This window comes from Ambystoma mexicanum, chromosome 1p (assembly GCF_040938575.1).
Source record: "Ambystoma mexicanum isolate Mex_15411 chromosome 1p, UKY_AmexF1_1, whole genome shotgun sequence".
In the NCBI taxonomy this organism is placed as follows: Eukaryota; Metazoa; Chordata; class Amphibia; order Caudata; family Ambystomatidae; genus Ambystoma; species Ambystoma mexicanum.
Window position 1 is genome coordinate 635126944 of NC_090921.1, and position 12960 is coordinate 635139903.

At 45.2% G+C, this 12960-nt stretch overlaps 1 protein-coding gene across 2 annotated transcripts in view; it reads left to right on the plus strand.

The window, feature by feature from the left end:
• The window catches only part of LOC138577796 (FYN-binding protein 1-like), a 565956-nt gene that overhangs the window by 481333 nt on the left and 71663 nt on the right, over window positions 1-12960 (plus strand). For both annotated transcript variants that reach the window (XM_069649655.1, XM_069649656.1), the window contains 2 exons: window positions 4356-4458; window positions 9366-9528. In XM_069649655.1, coding sequence (XP_069505756.1) covers window positions 4356-4458; window positions 9366-9528 — 266 coding nt within the window. The remainder of the gene's footprint in view (window positions 1-4355; window positions 4459-9365; window positions 9529-12960) is intronic.

Consider the following 12960-nt stretch of genomic DNA (forward strand, 5'->3'; position numbering starts at 1 on the left):
CTCAGGCCCAGGGAACGTCTCTCTCCAGCCCTGAAATATCTACACTGGCTCCTGGTGGCTGCAAGGATCAAGTTCAAGACCCTCTGCATCGTCCACAAGGCTTTCCGAGGTCGGGCCCGCATTACATCCAACTCTCTCTTCCTAAATACCTTCCTTCCCGAGCCCTTCGCTCAGCTACCTGCAACTCTCTAAGGGTCAGACACTTCTCCAGGCAGAGAGTGGGTGGTAGATCTCTCTCCTCTGCAGTTGCCTTCTTCTGGAATGGTCTCCTTGTCCCTCTCCAACTTGAGCCGGACTAACTGAAGTTCCGGAAGCAGCTCAAGGCCTTCCTTTTTTCCTCTGCTTTCTCTCTCTCCCTCCCCTGCTGACCCATCTGTCTGCTGCACCGACTGGTTGCCTGGCTACCTTCAGAGTCTCACTGGGTACCAGGCTCCTCCATGATCAGTCTCCACGACACTGCCTCTGGGCCTACTGCGCATTTGGGCTGTAACTGTAAGCGCTACAATCCCCTGCCTTTATATACTTACCCAGAGCTGCGCTACCCTGGCTGCACTTACTCAGAGCAACTGCTGCGCTGTTTGCACTTTCCCCCTCCCTCTCCCTGGCACTTACCCCCTCCCTTCCCCACTCCACTTTGCACTGTCACACTTGCACGATCTGAATGATACAAGGCCTAGTAAGATTGTTTGTCTTGTCCTCCCTCTGTCTTTCCTACCTTGTCTTGTTGCACCTTGAAACACTTGTTTATATGTTATAAATAACATATCATATAATATGATAGTTAAGTCTAGATATGAGCAGGTATTACATGTTCTCAGTGTTGATGTCAACAAACGACAAGCATAGATGTGAAGACTGTGATTGTACAAATGAGGGAATGAATGGTGTATATTGTGGTGAGGGCTGAAGTCTACTAAGGTAGAACTATTTGTACACATTTGTTTTAATGAGCAGCAATCGTGAATTTATCGAATGTATGTGTTTGTAATAGAAACAGTTGTCTGTATTATTATAGCCTTTGTAATTACCAGGTGAAAAGTTGGATGAATCAAAATTGGTTGTTGGATAGAGAAAACAAGTTTTAAAGCCATTCATGCGAATATGAAGTCTGGGTACCGCAACATTGAGACACAAAGTCCAGCAAACTCAATGGAAGCCTATGGGCCTCATTACAAGGTCAGCAATAACCCGCCTGTGCTACTGGCATGTTGCCGCCGACCTTGTAACACTGTTCCGCCACCTGAAATCCCGGTGCCACCGGAACATTACAAGTCCCGGCAGCTTGGGAAGTCAGGCGGCGTAAACTGTAAATCCCCATTCCCATGGAGTCCGATGGGGACACTGAAGCACCAGCACCATTGCTAACAGTGCCGGTGCTTCTGTGAAAACCATGACCGCAGGGGCCGGTGCTCCTGAAAAGGGTGCTGGTACATTACTACCGGCACCCTTATTTCTGGTCCGCCAGACTTAGAATGAGGTATTATATCTTGCTGGAGCAGATCAGGTGATTTACCATAAAGCAGATTTAGATCTGAGGCAGCCCAGTTCACTTTCGACTTATTAAGCCTAGATTTGAAGCAGATCAGGTCAATATACTCAAGGCATAGTTAGATCTATAGCGCTTCCAATCACCTCAAATCCGCATTTGGAGCAGGTCCAGTAACTGCAAGGACATTTATGGAGATGCTCACATAACTGACATCTGTTATCTCAAAAAAGGATAGATGTGGAGTAGCTCTGGACTGTGACTTTGAGGTGAGTTATGATCTACAAAGGTCACGTTTCTGACCTTGACATGCGTCTAGATCTGGAACACTTGAGGTCTCCATCACTAGGGCGAATCTTAATGTGTCATAACTGGAATTGAGTGTTATCGAGAGCAGCCCAGCTGTCTGCCCTCACTTTGACAGTTTAGTTTTTGTTGTGTTTATCTTATAAGCACCATCAGAATTTGCTCCCTCCAATCAGAATATATGGAACACCTGCGAATCACCCGATAATGCCCACATTTCCTGCTCTCCCGCATTCTACAGTGGCTGCCATCTTTCCTACCCGCAATGGGTCCTTCTCCACATCGCTTCTCTTCTTCTGGGGGCCGGTCCCGCAGTGAGTTTCATTATAGCGATAGGCGAGGGTGTGGCAGGTCCAGCCGATGACTCTTTCACTCCTTGATCATGGTGTGCGCACTCATTCTTCCCTTATTACGCCCTTCCTGTGCACTTCCCATGCACACTCACTCCTCTTGACAGGTTGGAGCCTGCTGCACATGCTGCCGGACATTTCTTTTCTCTGATGTTCTGCTGCCATCTCTCTGAAAAGTACACACCTCCTGCCAAGTGCTAATTGTATTAATGGCTGGAGCGGTTGCTCACCTGGCCAGTAACAACCCCAAGCTGTCAATGAAGACCTTTGCTTCACTCGAGCCTATTTAATTGGACCAGCGGATCATTAACAGCTGGGACAGCCACTTGCGGTGGTCACTGAGGCTCAATTCCACACACTGCCCTCTCACTGAAGTTAATGAGAGCGGAATTAAAAAGACAGTGGCCTCATTACGAGCATGGCGGTAGCCGTCCCTGTATGGCAGGCATGGCTATGGCCATGCTCGCTACCGGCACCGCCTCCCGCGATTGGGCAATAACCAGCCCATTACGAGATGAATGGGCCAGTAATTGCCTATTCCCGGGTGGCGGTAATGCCGGGCTCCCCATTCTGGATGCGCTGGCACCATTAATAACTGTGCCGGCGGCATTACGAGTTCTTCTGCTCGCGGGTGCCGCACAGCCCTGGCGGGTTGTCAGGAACCCGCGAGCAGAACTCGTAATGCGGCAGGACGATATGAACGGTGCCGGTGCCCTACCGGCACCGTTCATACCGTTCCCGCCACTATTGTAATGAGGCCCCGTGTTTTATGATGATTCAGGTCAAATTAGGTTCTCATGACCCTTTTTTACTGGCAGCTGTTGAAGCGGCAATGTATAGGCCCATCTCATATTTTAGCTAGAACAGGAGAAATAATGAGTTCTTCATGGAGCCTACAGTCACAAGGATGAATTTAGAAATACATCATGTCCTCGGAAATTAAAGTAACTTTTGTAAATTGGAACAATCACCTTTTTGAATGACCTAAACCGGTCATATGGAACCTGTTGGAACGGTTTTAAGGCTTTTCCAGACTCTAGCCCCTTAGAGATGAAAGCCAGATTTGCACTGAGCATTCAGGCTGGGTTGTGCTTGATAAGTGCATAAACTGTGGAGCCGGTACCTGGGCATCCCCTCCGTGGAGAACTAAGGGTCTGGACATGGCCACTCAGGAGATGGAAAGAAAATACAAGGGGACTTCTACCATTCAGGTCTTGAGTATGGTACATGCTGGAGGTTGCAGTGCTTGTAGAAGTGTGTGTCTTCATTTCAGCAAGGGTGAGTACTAAGTGGCCAAGTGCCTATCATAATCCTGGGTATACCTGAGTGGACCAGATGCTCCTCTAAAGGCGGCAATAAGGTCTCAAGGGCGCTGGGTTAGGTTCAGAAACGTAGGCAGCCACGCATAGACAATTGCACCTTGCGTGATTTGCAAATACATAGGGGCATGGATCACAGCAGGACATGGCACCCACACTGAATCAGGGAACACATATCAGAAAATGCATTTACGACTTAAAATGTGGGGTTACAGGTGTGCTACGTATGCAATGCACAAAGGTGAAAAAAGGAATTAAAACTCTTATAACATTTAAATTCCTTTTCCTCCACTCTGTCATTAATTGACCCATAACTGTTGCCATTTCCTACAGCCTGGAAATCGTTTAGTGATTGGTGTGATTCCCGCGCTCATGTCATCACTTACATCTCGACCACTCAGGTGTGATTAAGCCTTGCAGAGACTGTAAGGCTCAGATTAACAGAGCGTTTTCCAATGGGGTTTTGACCTTATAAAACACTTCGGTGAATTAGGCCCTAAGTGTGGAAAATGCATTTGCATACATTAACGACCACCTGTGCAAGATTCTGACTTGGTGGGTGGGTGCTTGCTTGCCAATGCTTGTACTGCCTTCCCCATATCCTTCTTTGCAAACATTCTGGAATGTCCCCTTTTACAAATCTGATTGAGCACAGTTTTCCCTTGAAAGTTAAGCATACAGGTGGAACTTTAACCCATCGTTGAATCAGGTGACATGAAAATGCTTTCTTTCAAGGCGTCAGTCCCGCTCCTCCATGGAAAAAGATTTGTGAATTGCCCGCATAATTTTTTTAATAGACGTTCGATAAACTTATTTTGCCCCAATCTTTATTGGAGAGACTTAAGTATTATGAAGAATGTTTATACAAATCTGAAATGTCTATTTTTTTTGCAGGCTGTCCAGTGAATCAGATTTGTCCCCATTGTCTAAAGAGAAAAACCTAAAAAAATTAAAGAAGGAAGAAAAAGAGGAGAAGGACATTAAAAAGAAATTTAAGGTAATACATATTGATCGAAATCGAATAACAACAATATGTGGAAGTGGTTTGATTGGAATGCCCCAAGCGTTGTATTTGTTCAAATGGCATGCGTGTTTGTGAAGGATTTTCGATGTTACGTTACGTCATTTCAAAGGATTTCATACAAAACCTTGCCTCATTTTGTTGATTTTTCCACTCAAAGACTATTTGGGCCATAGGGTATGATTAAAGTTGGCATATTGCCCAGAACCTTAGCATATAGTTAGGGAGTGGGTCAAGGGAGAAACCGACAAATCCTCTATCCAGAGAGAATCGAGCTGTTGACTAATAGATTCAAAGCCCAGTTGAATCGGGAAAGGGAAGTTCGAATAGAACAAGTCCTAGACTACCCTAAACTGATGATGGACTTCGTGGAATCTAGGAAACTGGATCCAAGATGATCATTTTCACCATTGCATACTTATGATCAAGTAGTGGCAAGGAGGAAAAAGATCCTTAATTTAAATGTGAAGCGCATCAAAAGGATGGATTCAAATGACGCAGTAACCATCAGCAAGTCAATTGAAACAAACCATTGCAACTGGATTCGATCACGGAAATATGAGTTGCTCCAACAGGATTCTGAAATTATGCTGAGGAGTATCGCGTCCAAAAATACGAGAGAAATTTGGCAGATGATCAACGGTTTCAGTGCCCCTCAGGAGTCCCTATTGACCAAAACAGTTTCGGCCAGTGCCTGGCTGGACCACTTTTCTTCATTATTCCAGACTAATGAGCTGGTAAAGTGCGACATTCAAACTCCGAGGCGTGAAGGATGGACCTTTGAGATCACCAGAGACAACATCCTCATCTTAATCAATAAAGCCCGTAATTCAAGGGCCCCGGTCCCGGATGGGATGTCAAACGTAATGCTAAAGATGGACCCGGAGCAGTGGGCATCCTTCTTGTGGGTCCTATTTGACCACATCAAAAGGTCAAGGCGAGTACAGCCCTCATGGAAAACCTCAATTATAGTCCCAATTTTTAAAAAGGGGGACAGGTCGGTCCCCTCTAACTACAGGCCCATAGCTCTGCTGGACGTGGCAGGGAAGATCTGTGCAGCACTAGTCCTGCAGGGTCTCGCAAAATGGAGTACTAACTCTGGGAACTATGACATAAGGCAATCTGGCTTTGTCAAAGGAGTGGGCACAGACCTGAACATCTTCTTGATCAACATCTTAAAAGGATGTGTAAAGGAGAAGAGAGCTACTAAATTCTATCTGCCATTTATAGACTTGGCCTAGGCTTTCAACACAATGGACCGCATAGAACTCTGGTCGAAGCTCAAAGAGTGGAAATGCCCCGAAGATATAGTTGAAGCCATAAAAGACCTTTACGCAGGGACCCCCTTAAGAGTCAGATTGGACAGGAGGGATCTGCTTTCTGAGCCTATCATGACCATGAAGGGCTTGAAGCAGGGTTGCTCTCTAGCCCTAGCGCTATTCAACATTTTCATCTCTGACATCCAAAACACCTTGAAGAAAGCGAGAAGCTTTCCACCGAAATTAGCTGGGGCCCCTGTTGATAGACTATTGTATGCTGATGATCTTGTCCTTATAGATCAACTTCTGATTGGCCTGCAAAGACAACTAGACGCTCTTCAAGTATATGTTTGGGACAATGGATTTAAGATCAACGCCAAGAAATCCTGAATATTGATAATGGAAACAGCGGGCGACAGAGGAGGAAGCAAACACTCGTGGTTCCTGAATGGCGAGAAAAGAACTAAAATAAGTTTGTTGACTTACCTGGGAATGTGCTTAAATGTTAGTACAAATGACGCCTCAAGAGAGCACATCCTCCGAAGCAAGGGTAAGTATCTCGCTGCACAGGCACGGATAATCTTAAAAAAAGTACTGCAAATACTCAATCTGCCCAATAGTGTCATTCTATCATATGAAGGTGTTGTCTATCCTTACTTAGAGTGCTTAAGCGTTTTTTGCTCTCCTGGCAACATTATGGTTGGTATTGGCTTGCCTATTTTGGAAGAAGGTCTTAGACCTACTGGGAGGTATCCTATCCAGGCCATAAGAATGGAGCTTGGCTTAAGCTCCCAGTACGCAATGGTAGTTTGGAAGTCTTTGGCCTTGTTTCACAAATACATACTATCAACGCTGCCACTGGGCTATAAACTACTGCAAGCTGCTCTCTTGGAAGGGTCAGGGGGCACGTTGTGAGAATGAGGCTCTTAGAAACTTCAGCCGAAACATTAATAACCAACCCCATTGGTGTGAAACGCAAGCTGTGGGCTCAAGACTGGATTAAAACGCAGCAAAAAAAGTTGGCCTTCAAGTTATATGGGAAAGCCCTTTTTGAAGTCCTGCTCGCTCAACTCACTTCCCAAATTCCTGTTAAAATTCATAAGTAACCATTACCGTGCACAGTTTATGTGCTTTCGATTAAATCTCTTCCCAACCAGAGAGATTTTGGGTGCCAGGCTGGTGGGGAACGAAGCTGAACTCAGTTGTAGACTGTGCACTCACAAGGAAACTTTACAGCATTTAGTGCAATTTTCCTCGGCAATAACAGAATTGAGGACAAAATGGTATGACAAATTCATCAACGACCAACCCTCGTTATCGTCTGACCAGTGGTGGATCTACTGATACAAGGGGAACGAATATCATTGACCCTGGCCTTGATATATTTTTTAAAAGAAATGTTCATCCTAATAGAAAGACTACAAGCCACAAGGAATACATAATGGTCGTAACATTTTCTTTTTAAATTTTGTAGTGAAGGGAAAACGTATGCTGATGATAATCATCGTAATTGGTAAAAGTGTTTTTAAAGTCAAATACTAATTTTCAAAAAATAATAATAATAAATATAGTTAATTAATTTGTTCAAGGTTTGTGGGTGAGTGGTGGTTTCCGGCTCAATGTAGATTCATGTGAAAATAATGAGCATCACACCCTCTGGTGCTTGGAGGAATGAGGTTGTCTCTCATAGTCAATCTCACCGTACAGGGCCCTAGGATAGCATACCCACTCAAACACAAAGGTGACCAATTTCTGTATCCCTTTTAAATAGTAAATCACCCAAACTGGTGGTCGTGTGGTGTCCGACAACCTCTAAACACAATGATATGCACCCTTGAAGTCAGCTGAACCGCATCATAATGAAAAGGCATATCCCCATGCTTGAATTACACAGCAAAGAAGCTCTTAACCAGCCAATTGGGTGGGTGGTGGGTGGGGATTATCATGCTAGGGTAACTCAAAGAACAGTGACACAGGCTAGCATGAGCAGAGCTGTGCACTATGTGAGTGTCACTCTGGTGAGTAGGCCAACAGGTGAGCACAAGACATGCAGGCAAAGCACACGCTGGCGCAAGTATTCAGGGGTGAAAGGGAAGCAGCCGCTACTTCACACATATTGCATCATCAGTTCAGTTTTATTTTACTTTGGTTTGTCATAATTCATGTAGGACAGGCTACCAGCATTTCCCTATTGGGTCTATTAGCACACCAGCAGCATCTCTCAGGCATTATCCACTGGTAAGAGCATGCATTCTGAGCCCTCACAATGTCTCTGCACACTGCCCGGCCACCTCCTCTGCCTGCCCTTTTGCCTCTGCACCCCTCACTAGTGCTGGCACCGCGTCCCTCCAACCACCTAACCTCCCATCTCCATTGGTATGCTCCACATTGGGAGCAAGTAGAAATGGAAATGAAGTGGGAATCCGGCAGTTCCCGTCTCCATTTCCATGGCGACCACAGTCTTGGAATTCATAATAGCTTGCCCTCCATGCATGCTCCATCTCTCCTGTATTAGCCACCCGTACATCACACCCAGGTGTAGCTGTATCTAGGCCATGGGTGTAGAACCCTCCCATGGATAAATGCGTTCCTATGCATTAATGGAGCCTACACCCTCGCTATTAGCCCTTGCTTTGCTGGGGACTTTTAACGCGGCCGGCAGGCCGTTATTGGCCAGGGAAGACCTCGTGGTAGGGTGCTATTGCTCAAATGAAAGATATCATTACCTTCGACACATTGACATCTTTCCCAGAGCAATGTAGGGCACATTGCCCTGTCAGTTTGTTTTTCCAGTTCCTTCATTTATTTCACTTTGCCCCCTATACACAAGCAATCATTTAAGCCACAATAATCATTTCATGAAACATTGAAAATAGTTTGTGAGGGGAACAGTCACTCCTTTGAACATTTGGGTCTCCTTGCCCATTGGCTTGGGCAATCACTTAGCATCAACACAGAACATAACCAGTTGCAGAAAATCTGCTGGGACTCATTCACGGATGAATCCTATTCCAGCAGTCAGGAGCTCAGCATCTAGCTCCTGACCCTCAGAGAAATGACTGATAAGATTCTTATAAGGCGCTTATGAGAACTGGTGAGAAACTGTGGGGTTTTGGGAACAATAATAAGAACTTTAGAGAACTTATATGACACCCAGTTACTTATTGAATTCTTATAAAATCCTATACATTTGATGCAGGATGTATGTTAGGCTCTATGAGATGCGATTAAGATCCTTACAAGAAAATCAACAAGAAATTGTTGTATGGTGAGTCACTTTACCTTCTACCCACCTTCCAAATTAGGTACACAGTGGCAAATTGTTCCCGACCAGTTTCCGCTGCAGAGGTTTTTGACTACCTTGTACAGTGCTCTGATGCTTATCAGCTATGTTTGCCCGTAAAACCGCAGAGAAAAAATATATGGAGACTGCTAATCTGACCCCTGCAGGGCTGCATGCCACAGACTCCAATCCCATTGTCTCCGCGGTTTTCGTCATATTTCCCAGCGCAAAATAAATTCCTCAGCCAAATTCATACTCCAATTTTAAAAAGCGCTGCACAGACTAATGCCATCTCGGGCCCTTGTGCACAATGGCCTTTAATCGTTTTTAATCTATTTCAGCTTGAAGGAGAAATTAAAGTTTTGACCCAAATGATGGTGGATCCAAATGCAAAGATCAAGAAAGGTGGAGGAAAATATCTTTCACACAAAAGAGGAGAAATACTAGATGTTATCGAACGGACGAGTCTGGAAAAAATGCTTTGCCGCAACAGCAAAGGGAAATGTATGTATTACTTTCTTTTTAATCTTTTTCTTTTTATCCCCATTCAGATCAGGTTTCAATTACAACTCGAAGGGAATGTGTCTATACTAAAATCCCTATTAAGAAATATACACATTTGCTACCAGATGCCACAAATCTATATTAGCAGGCAAGGGAATGACGCCAGCCAATCTCTTTTCTTCTGCCTTCGCTCCCCCTCTCCCCTGCTGATCTGTTCTCGCTTGGCACTGTGCACCTGGCCACCCTCTGTCCTTCGGGCCCAGGTACCTGCTCACCCTGCCACCCTCCCGCACTGCCTCCTGGCAATCCCTTTCACTGGGGTCTGTATCTGTACCCATAATGCCCCCCCTTTTTCTTCCTGCACTTATCAGACCTACCCTGTCTGCTGCCTTAAACCTAGCACTTGCAAATTGCTGGCTGCATTACCACTCTTTGTTGCCTTTATTATTTAATTATTGTTATTTATCTGTTTCTCCTCTGATTCGCACTTTCCACTTCTCCCTCCTTCCATGCACTTTTCCCCTTCCTCTCTCCCATGCACTTGCGCTTTCTTAATGTCCCTGGGCCTAGTAAAATCGCTGTTTTGTTCTCCCCTGTTACCCTCTCTTGCCTTGTCGCGCTCTGACACACTTGTGTACGAGCGCGATAGAAATAAAATATCAATATCAATATCAAAGGAGGCTTGGATCGCAAGCTTCAACTTCTGGTACAGGCCTGCATTCTAGTCCTGTATCCTACGCCACTTCTTTGGGCCCGCATGTTGCGTTTCTCTGCCTTGACCATGCAGTCCGCGTTTCCTTTCTCACCTAACCGCTACTAATGCCTACTACCCACCTGCCCTCTCCCACACCTTACCAACTAACTTACTTCCCAAGGTGGTAGGGTTAGTCCTTTTACTCTTTCCTCCACCTGGCAGTCATCTTTGTATGTAGTATTTTTTGGGCATGTACGAAATCAATAGTGTTTTTTCCTTTTCTCAAGAAACAATGTTAGCACTCCGGACAACGTCCATGGGGTGCTACTATCATTAATGTATATTCAAACTGTTGGCTTTGAATTAATGTCCTTGTAGTGGGGCGGATGTGACTGGTAATAGCCCTGAATCCATGCTGCGGAAACAGCTTGTGGACCGATACCAGCTAAGCCTGCACGACTACAAGGAAATGAATGCTTCATATCAGTCTAGTTCTAAAAAGCATCGACGTCAGCGTATGTTTTCTGTACTAAGTTGTACAACTTTAGTGAGTATATCAAAACTCAACTTGGTTCTATAGAGCTTTGGCTCTAGATTCCCTCTCCTGAATGCCCTGTGCATCAGCTTAATGGACATGCAGATTGATCATTGTGTAATTAGTGAGTCACGTTTCCCAGGCCAGCAATCTTTAATGTATTGTCCGCATTCCAATACTGTTTAATGTTTAATGCAGTCCCTCATCCAGGCACAAAGTGCACCAAGAAAGAACATACTTGCGAGATAGTGCTTTGAATGTAAGGAATTTGTTCTGGTCAAAGAATTGACCCTGGCTTTGCAAACTACTGTTAGCTCAGAATTTGATTTGGTGTTTCTAGCATAAGAAATAGCAACGAGATTTTGAGGGGCCCAGAGAGGTGTACTCTGTGAAATCAATTCAATTCGCAGAAATGCAGTCAACCAGTCCTGGCCTCCACAGCATTCTGGCGGGCCTTCAGCTTCATTGTGTGGTATTTATCATGCCAAATGTGAAGTAGACAGCACAACCTTTTCACTTTTTCCAACAACACATCTCGATGTTAGATGGCTCTGAATTTTTTATAGGAATCTTTAATAACGTATTTATTGTAGCAGCTGAGTTATGCATTGAACGTCTGGTGCTCACCTATTACTTAGGATGCTTTTCCTGGCTTCCATTGGTTCTGGTCAAGGTTATTTGCAGCTGCCTAGAGAGCGCCTTCCCTATATCGAAGGGAAGAACTTGGAGAAAATGCAAGAAATCTAGGCATCGTCTTTCAAATAAAGATAACCTCGCTAAGTGATCTTTTTTCAGTCCGGTTGTAGATATTTTCTTATAGTGATGTGGATTTAATGACCTTGGTCTTGGCCATATTCTATTTGCTCCCAGATTAAAACACTCCTCTTTCACACATTTTTTGAGATAGGTATTCCTAGGTGGTATGATTAGCATTTGTGAGCATAATGTAATTATTGTAGCCACATACTGCATAATCAATGACTTACCCAAATATGTGTATAATAAGAATATCCCCAATTACAACATAAATGGTCCTGGGGAAGGCTGGGTGTGGCTTAGATGGCCCGTTTGTCAAAACTAGTCTACCAACTCTGCATGCGATAGCAATATTCTAAGCAAATACAACTTATGAATTATTAAGAAATCTTTTCTTCTTTATGTATTAATTATGGAACGTACATCAGATTCCAATTATGTCTTTTTATAAATACGTTGACTTGGCTGGAGAGTCTGTGAGTCTGTGAGACTGGATCGCCTGGATTGAGGTGCTGTTTTCCTTTCTGTGGACACTTCTATCTTTGTCAAAGTCCGTTGTTTGTTTCTGCGCCAGCCCACGGCTCTGACGTGCTTATAGCTTCCCGTGCTAGCGCACCCGCACGCACTCCCGGAAGTGGCCTGGCACGCAAGTGGGCTGTTTGGCTGGAGAGTCTGTGAGACTGGAACGCCTGGATTGAGGCGCTGTTTTCCTTTCTGTGGACGTTGTGGACGCTCGTATCTTTGTTAAGTGAGTTGGCAAGAGGAAGGACAGAAGGCCCTTTTGCAGTGAAACATGCAGGCTACCCTTCGAAGTATTGTGAAGTACTGTGAAGTACTGGTGCCAAGCGCTGGGACTTGGGGACATACTCTGGGACATACTCTGGGACTCTGGGACTTGGGGATCTGTGCTTGGGGGGTTGAGGACTTGCGGACTCATGTTGGTGACAGTGTGGTGCTTTAAAGATAGGCTGCACCACTGATTTTGGTATTTCTACTATTTCCACAGAGTCCGTTGTTTGTTTCTGCACCCTGCTCCCCGGACCACGCCTCCAGCCCACGGCTCCGACGTGCTTATAGCTTCCCGTGCTAGCGCACCCGCGCGCGCACCCGGAAGTGGCACGCAAGTGGGCTGTTTGGCTGTTCGGGTGGCGGAGAGGCGGGGAGGCAAGGTGCATATGTTGCTATGTATGCTGGCATTGGTTCCACTTTAGATAGATATCTGAGAATTAATGGTAGTGGAGCTCTAACCTTAACTGAGTGGATTTAAAGGATTGGTTGCTAACTGGCATTAGCCGGAAGTGCACTGAAAGTGCGGTTGGGCTGCTCAACTTGGTGGCGGGGTGAGGGTTGGCTGAGCGTAAAGGTGCAGAGGCAAGAGTGGTTTTTTGTTGGATTTGATTTTCTCATGCGGGAGGCATGAGGAAAAACAAAAGAGAAATCGACACCT